This window comes from Rhagoletis pomonella, unplaced genomic scaffold, assembly GCF_013731165.1.
Source record: "Rhagoletis pomonella isolate Grant_MI unplaced genomic scaffold, Rhpom_1.0 Rhpom_scaffold_08594, whole genome shotgun sequence".
In the NCBI taxonomy this organism is placed as follows: domain Eukaryota; kingdom Metazoa; phylum Arthropoda; class Insecta; order Diptera; family Tephritidae; genus Rhagoletis; species Rhagoletis pomonella.
This window is the reverse complement of record NW_023467123.1, coordinates 1-6885: the sequence shown is the minus strand read 5'-3', so window position 1 is coordinate 6885 and position 6885 is coordinate 1. Positions and strand designations below refer to the sequence as shown.

The following is a 6885-nucleotide window of genomic DNA, read 5'->3' as shown; positions in this document are numbered from 1 at the left end:
ATTTGAGCATGAATCATGCCATTTGAGAAAAAATAATCCATATAATTTTTTGTCTTTAGTCCTTAGCTCTAAATATTTACAGCGTCATCTATACGCGATTATTGAAGACTTCCGGTAGTGCATTCCAATGATTTCCGGTAGTGCATTCCAGAAAAATGTCAGCGAAATTTTGACATTAGGTTCGTTCCACACGAACCAGCGGGTACCCGCGGGTGCGCAAAATAGCTTAGAAAGCGTTCTCACGCTAAAAAATGGATAACAGAGAGCAAATACCTTCCACTTTTGGGTCGTAAATGTCTTCTTCTTCGTGCCCGAAACAGCCCGGACTTTTTTTCCCGGGCAGAAATGTGCAGGAAGCAAATATGAAATGACAGCTTTTGCTTGTGTACATCAATAGCAAATTTTGTAAACTACAATAATGGAAAATATCACTAAAGGCACAGATGCATAGGTATTCGCTAAATGTATTAGCTATATAAGATAAGTAGACATAAACTCATTGTTTAGAACTGATTTCAAGGATGACATGATACGAAACACTTAGGGCCGGTTTCTCTATCTCCGGTTAACACTAATCCCCCGTTAAACATCGTTACCGACCTTATCGACTCCCTGTTATATGTTAATGTTAACTCCTACTTGAGTAGGCTGAATGAGGATGTGCCGAACGAATGTCCGGCATGCGTAGAGACCCCACATGACTCGAACCATCTCTTCGCATGCCCGGAAAACCCGACAACCCTAACGGCCTTGTCCCTGTGGACAGATCCCACAGAAGCTCCACGCTTCCTAGGGTTGCCGTTAGTGGAACTTGACGACAACGACTGAGATACCAACCGATCTGGGCGGGGTTGTTGTAGCCGCTACAACAACAACAACAACTCCCTGTTATATGCATGGAGTTAGAACGTCGGTAACCATGTTTACCGGGGGATAAGTGTTAACCGGAGATAGAGAAACCGGCCCTTAGTCTGTTCCTTTGAACTTCGGACTAAAACCTGTGGAACTGTCAAACTACAATTTTACGCTCTCAAATGAGAGTAAAAGGAGAACAGATGCAGAAGTGCATAGGAACGCAAAAAGCACTATTTCCTGTAAAAACGTCAGACGGTTTGTTTACATGTCATTGGTACTACACTGATTTGGCTGAAATATCACTAAATAATAATTAAAATCTATACATATTTAAATATTTCGTTGTTTACTTCCCTTTTTTAACAAATATAAGGTTCTTTCGCCATGAAAAAGCTGTTTCTGAGATGTCTATGATTGGGCATGTTCAGAAGGCGCAACAGCTCAGTAACTGTAACAGTAACAGTAAGGTTCTAGTCGCACAATTTTTAAGGCAGGTATCGCCAATGTGCAGGTATGTTGAATGCATCTATCGGAGCAGTTTCCTTATAAATGTTAAAAATAATGCTTTTGATGCGCATTTTGGGGTAGGTATCTTAAATGTGCACTTAAGCATAGAGGCAGCAAAGCAAAATATACTGTATAATTATGCACTCTGCATGGCTTTTTACAATGGCGAGTCCAAAAATTCACTTTGCTGCACACTTTCCTTTTGGTCAACATGAAATTGCAAACATTGTTAATACATCAATTTTTTCATGTGCTAAAAATCGTACTTACCTAAAGGGCTACATGTCCAAAATTATTGCTGCGTGTTCCTAATTAATCAATCTTTGTATATTTATTGATTCCTGCGAAATTGGGCCATGTAATATTAAAATTAACACATTTTTCTGCATTGTTTACATATTTTTATATGCGTTTGGACATTTCTCTCTCGCAATTGCACCAAGATGACGTCACGCAAAAATTACGCTTAAAAATCCTGTCTCATTGGCTCAATCTTGGTAGTTGCGTTCCACGCAACTATTCTATCATTCTTGGAAAGTATCGATATAGTACGAAGTTAAAGTATCGCTGCCCCTCCTCCTCCGGCCCCAACCCCAAAAACGATGTGAGCGCCATTAAACATTTCCCATTAAGTTAAAAAATTATTCAGAATAAAAATCGAAAGGCGATATATAAAAATGGACGCAAAGAAGAGATATCTGGCAACACCAACACTGTCATATTTTGACACAATGACTTTTATGTGACAACAACACAGCTGTCAAAGTGGTCCCAGAAGTTGCCCAGATATAAAAGTTTGTACGGAGGAAGTATTAAATGAATTAAAGGCGATATATGGCCTATAACTTGGTAAAATAACTGTTTATAGCCTAGAGTTCCTCAACATTTTACGTGAAGTGAAGTTTTCAGTGCAAATAGAATGCCTGTTAAAAACGAGGGAGACGCAACCGATGGCGAGGATGTTTCTGGAGCCGAGTCTGAACATTCAAATTCTAGTCAGGGACGAGAGTCCACTGATGAAGAGGCCAATGAAATGGATTCGGATGACTCCTCGGAAATGGATGCCATTGAAATGGAAAGAATTCGTTCCGAACATGTTGAAGATTTAGGTAAGTCCAATCGGATAGTCAGGCTAATGAAGGAAGTGCAACAAGCTCTTATGGGTTTGCAGCTAGCCTTGAATTACAATTTGATCAACTGCGGGAGCTGTATTATCAAGAACGCAACAAACAAAACGAACAACAAATTGCGGATGTTCGTAGTGGACGTTCAGAAGAGTACTTAATACCATTGAGAGAATTGGACAAAGCCTTTCGCAATCGCGTTGAAGTGGCAGACAAGCTGCGAAAATTTCGTTTGGAAAATATCGAACATAAGTACCAATCAGAGGAACAAGCAGCGTTGCAGCATTTTGAGGCAAGTATTTCGATATGTACTGTTGGTTGTTGTCATTTGCATCAACCGACTCTGAGAACACTAGGTTTACAAATTACAAATTAAATTACAAAGAGAACTACACTGCATATATAGGCGGCGACCACAAAGCTTCGGTTGTTAGGGTTGCAGTAGACACAGCATACATGGATTTTTTGGGGGTTAAACAGGCACTAACCTATCTAGATCACCTATTTTTTTACCTTTTAATGAACATGAAATGGTATTATAAATTTGTTCCAATGTCTATACATATTAATTTGCATACATATTAATCATTTGTAGGAATCAGTAAAATCGGACCACTATTAACATATAGCTCCCTTACAACTAATTGTTCAGATATGAGATTTTTGCTATTATTTCTCATTTTATATAGGTACGAGCATGAAATTCAAATCCGTTTTGAATCATTCTCAACAGCTTAGTGTGTGAAATGACAACTCAAATCTATAGCCTCCATACAACTGATTGTTCAGATATGGAATTTTACCGTCGATAATGGTGTTTAACTGGGGGGAAATGATAACCAGACATTGAACAACCGGTTAGACTTATTGTTCAGAAAAGTATTAGTTCTTATTTATATAATTCCTGTATCTATGTATGCAGTGAAGGTAAAATTTTTGTTTAGCTCCCAAACAACCGCTTAAGAGCGCAGTAGTCGGTTGAAGTAAGATCTTCTGATGTTAATGAAAGAAATGAAGCCTTCGGCATAGCCGAGGACAGCACTGGCTTTACTTGTTTCAATGGATTTGGTCAAGCCAAAGCTTGCAAAGCCAAAGGACCGGGTCATAATGGAAGTAACAAAACGGAGTTTACTGTCAATTAATTCGATATGAACTGACGGACGAAGTCCAGAGGCTCAACAAGCAACCTCTGGACCCGTCAGCCTACCGACAGGCCCTGAACGGCATTCACAGGGAGTCAGTCTCGAGTTATGTAGACTCTAGACCTGTGAATGTCGTTCTCGGCACACTACCACCGAACATAGACGAGACGGAGCTTCATCTGCCTCGGGAGACACGAACAACAATAGCCCAACTTCGCTCTGGCTACTGCAGCAGGTTAAACTCCTACCTAAGTAGATTGAACGAGGATGTGCCAAATGAGTGTCCAGCATGCGGAGAGACCCCACATGACTCGAAACACCTCTTCGCATGCCCGGAAAACCCGACAACCCTAACGGCTTTATCCTTGTGGACCGACCCGATAGAGGCTGCACGCTTCCTAGGGCTGCCGTTAGTGGAACTTGACGACAACGACTGAGATATCAACCGATCTGGGCGGCGTTGTTGTAGCCGCTACAACAACAACAACAAGAACCAGGATAAAGTTTATGGAGAATCTGCTGGATTGGCGGTCCTTGGCTGATTATAAATCTGGGTCCTTCCGGTCAGATAGTCCGACTTTCGTGAGAAAGAGTATAAGTTCGTTGTGACGGTAGGGTAGGAGTTTAAGGTTTAAGGTAGGAGTTTAACCTGCTATAATATGAAAATCATGGTTGTGCCAACGTAAAATGCAGATTGTTTTTGTAACAGCTTAAAAACTCCCCAAAGAATTTTTGGTTATCCCGTAGGAGTTACAGCCCTTGACCAGATATAGATCTAGGTCATTCCGGTTACGTAAACCAGACTGTCGTGGGGACAATGTAACGCGGAAGGTCGATTTGTACTTGCAAAGGTTCGGGTAGTGAAAGCCTTGCTCGCAAGCTAGACATGTCCTTGCACCAGTGTATTTAGGCGCAATTGGTAGCTGTCGGGTCGTATGTATCAGTCTGTTCTTAGTTGAGCTAGTGTGTGGTGCTTTCCTCACTGTGTTTCCGCGTCCTCTGTAGGCGTGCCTCGAAAATCTCGCTACACTGTAAAAAGATTCAAAAAAAACTTTCGGGTCCCGCCACTTTTAACCGACTTCGAAAAAAGGTTATCAGTTCGTCGGAATATTTTTTTTTTGTTTGTTTTTTGTATGTTACCGCATAACTTTGGACCACGTCAACCGATTTCGATAATTTTTCATCAGAAAGGTAGTGTCTCAGAGGTGGTCCCATACTAATCTTGTTTAGATCCGATCATTGGATCATGAAATATATATATATATGAGAATTGAAGTCGGTTTTGTTTTTTGCTTAAATATTACCTGTTAAATTTAAAGGATGCGTTTTCCATTTGTTTAAGACTTAACACTTAAAGGCGAATTACCTTCTTAAGATATTTGTTAATAACGAGACATCACTTTAATTATAGTTTTTTTTTATATTTTAGAGTGAAAAACAACTATTGCTCGATCAAATGGAGGAAGAAATTATTGAGAAAATAAGACGTCTGGAAGAAGACCGAAATAATGTTGATATATCTTGGTCTGATTGGGCTGTAGACAGGCGTGCAAGTAAAGTACGTGGCCCGGGAAGAAAAAAGGCAGTCACGGTCACCGGTCCCTACATTGTATACATGCTGCGTGATGAAGACATTATGGAAGATTGGACCACGATACGAAAAGCTCTTAAGCGGTCTGCGGCGACAGCAGTCGCTTCTGTGGCCATATGATAATTTTTAAGATGTACTGAAGATGTATTTAATAGATTTAATCTCTCCCCTAGTTTCTAATATTTTTGCAATATATTCGTATTGAAGTTTAATAATTCATCCAAAAAGCAATTCTATATGTTGAAGTTCCTCAGGGCATAATAAGTAATAATAACTGCAAACCAATCTTTTTGCAGCACTTTGCTTTTAGTTTTAACTGAACTAATGCTCAGTATACACATAAGCAAAATTATTCTTAAGTACTAGCTTAACATACGTATAAGGTGTGAAGATCAAATTAAAAACAAAAATACACATGTATGTAATATACGTTATTGAAACATTGCTTTTTATTTAATTTGCAAACTTATAGGAGAATGAAGCTATTTTAGAAACCTTTTTCCTTCAGATATTCCCTCACGACGTCAACATAATCGCCATGAAAGTGTATTTGTCCACTCATCTCATTTACTCGACTGGCGCAGAGTTTCCCATCCCGCGCTTTCTCCACAACAACACGTAACTCACGTTCCAACTCCCATATATCACCCTGAATGCGTCGGATAACAGTGATACGCCGCTGACCACGGAAGCTTGTCTGTAAATACACTGGTACCATGTGATTTTTCGTGCGTGCTACAAAGTATTTAAGGTCCGGGTTTGCAGAAGCGATTTGGGGTTTCCAACCGGAGGGGTACACATCTTTTTGAATAGGCTTTGGCACTGTCTTTTGTGGAAGCAAGCGTTCGACATATTTCCATTCAGGTGCATTATGTACAATCTCTATTTCAGGGTATTCCTCGCGAGGAGCTACCTTTCGAGACGATAAGAAACTGGAGCATCGTACAGCTGTAGCGGTAGGTAAGCGCTTAAATAAAAAACGGAAACTTAAATAAACATACAATGAATATATAATACCCTACCTGTAATCGCTGGAAATTATGCGTACTCCTGCAAAATTGCGAAATAAATTTATGAACTGCTGCCATAACACCAATTTTTTCTTTAGTACAAATTTCCAACAGCTGACCAGGTGGGCAAAAAAGTGCGAACAGCTACTTATTATAGTGTAATTAAAGAATACCCTATTTAATCACAGATGACGCCAAACCATTTCTGGAAATTCAATAATCGTTTTATTTCAAAACTTCAACCAAAGGTGTCGCCCCGTAAGGAACCAAATCTGTACATTTGTAAAGAATTCAGAGAGAGAGATGTCGCCGTTGGTATTAAGGAGTCTAAAAATTACTTGAAGAGACGTCAGGTGTCGCCCAAAAGCAGAGAACTTAGAAGCAGAGAATGTTAATTGGGAACATTTAGTAGAAATTTCTAGAAAAGGGGGGGTTGAGGGGGGTAGAATAGGACTCCCTGATTTCAAAAATACCCCCCTTTTTTCTAGCAACCCTATAGTTCTTATATACATAATTTATTGTCAAAGTTTTCGTATAAACGATGAATAAGATAGCAAATTAACATACAACTTGGTGCTACCAGACTGGAATTTTGAATAATAAAAGCGGATTTTTAATTCGGAATTTTCACTTAGTAGAATTCTAATTTCTGTTTT

General features: G+C 39.5%; 2 protein-coding genes across 3 annotated transcripts; one reads left to right on the top strand and one right to left on the bottom strand.

Annotated features, from left to right (window-relative positions):
• The first annotated feature begins 2189 nt into the window (after nucleotides 1-2189).
• LOC118756060 (breast cancer metastasis-suppressor 1-like protein) lies at nucleotides 2190-5475 on the top strand. 2 transcript variants are annotated; one of them, XM_036490854.1, is made up of 4 exons: nucleotides 2190-2211; nucleotides 2265-2471; nucleotides 2534-2778; nucleotides 5058-5475. In XM_036490854.1, exons 2-4 carry the CDS (start codon nucleotides 2282-2284, stop codon nucleotides 5337-5339), a joined length of 717 nt encoding a protein of 238 aa, XP_036346747.1. In that variant the 5' UTR covers nucleotides 2190-2211; nucleotides 2265-2281; the 3' UTR covers nucleotides 5340-5475. The 2 variants fall into 2 exon arrangements, with proteins under 2 accessions (XP_036346747.1, XP_036346746.1); XM_036490853.1 differs by lacking the exon at nucleotides 2190-2211 and having other exon boundaries at nucleotides 2241-2471.
• Nucleotides 5476-5637: 162 nt separating this feature from the next.
• Nucleotides 5638-6362, bottom strand: LOC118756062 (probable 39S ribosomal protein L49, mitochondrial). The gene is made up of 2 exons (XM_036490855.1): nucleotides 6242-6362; nucleotides 5638-6186 (listed from the first exon to the last, which is right to left on the bottom strand). Exons 1-2 carry the CDS (start codon nucleotides 6305-6307, stop codon nucleotides 5707-5709), a joined length of 546 nt encoding a protein of 181 aa, XP_036346748.1. The 5' UTR covers nucleotides 6308-6362; the 3' UTR covers nucleotides 5638-5706.
• Between the last annotated feature and the right edge of the window lie 523 nt (nucleotides 6363-6885).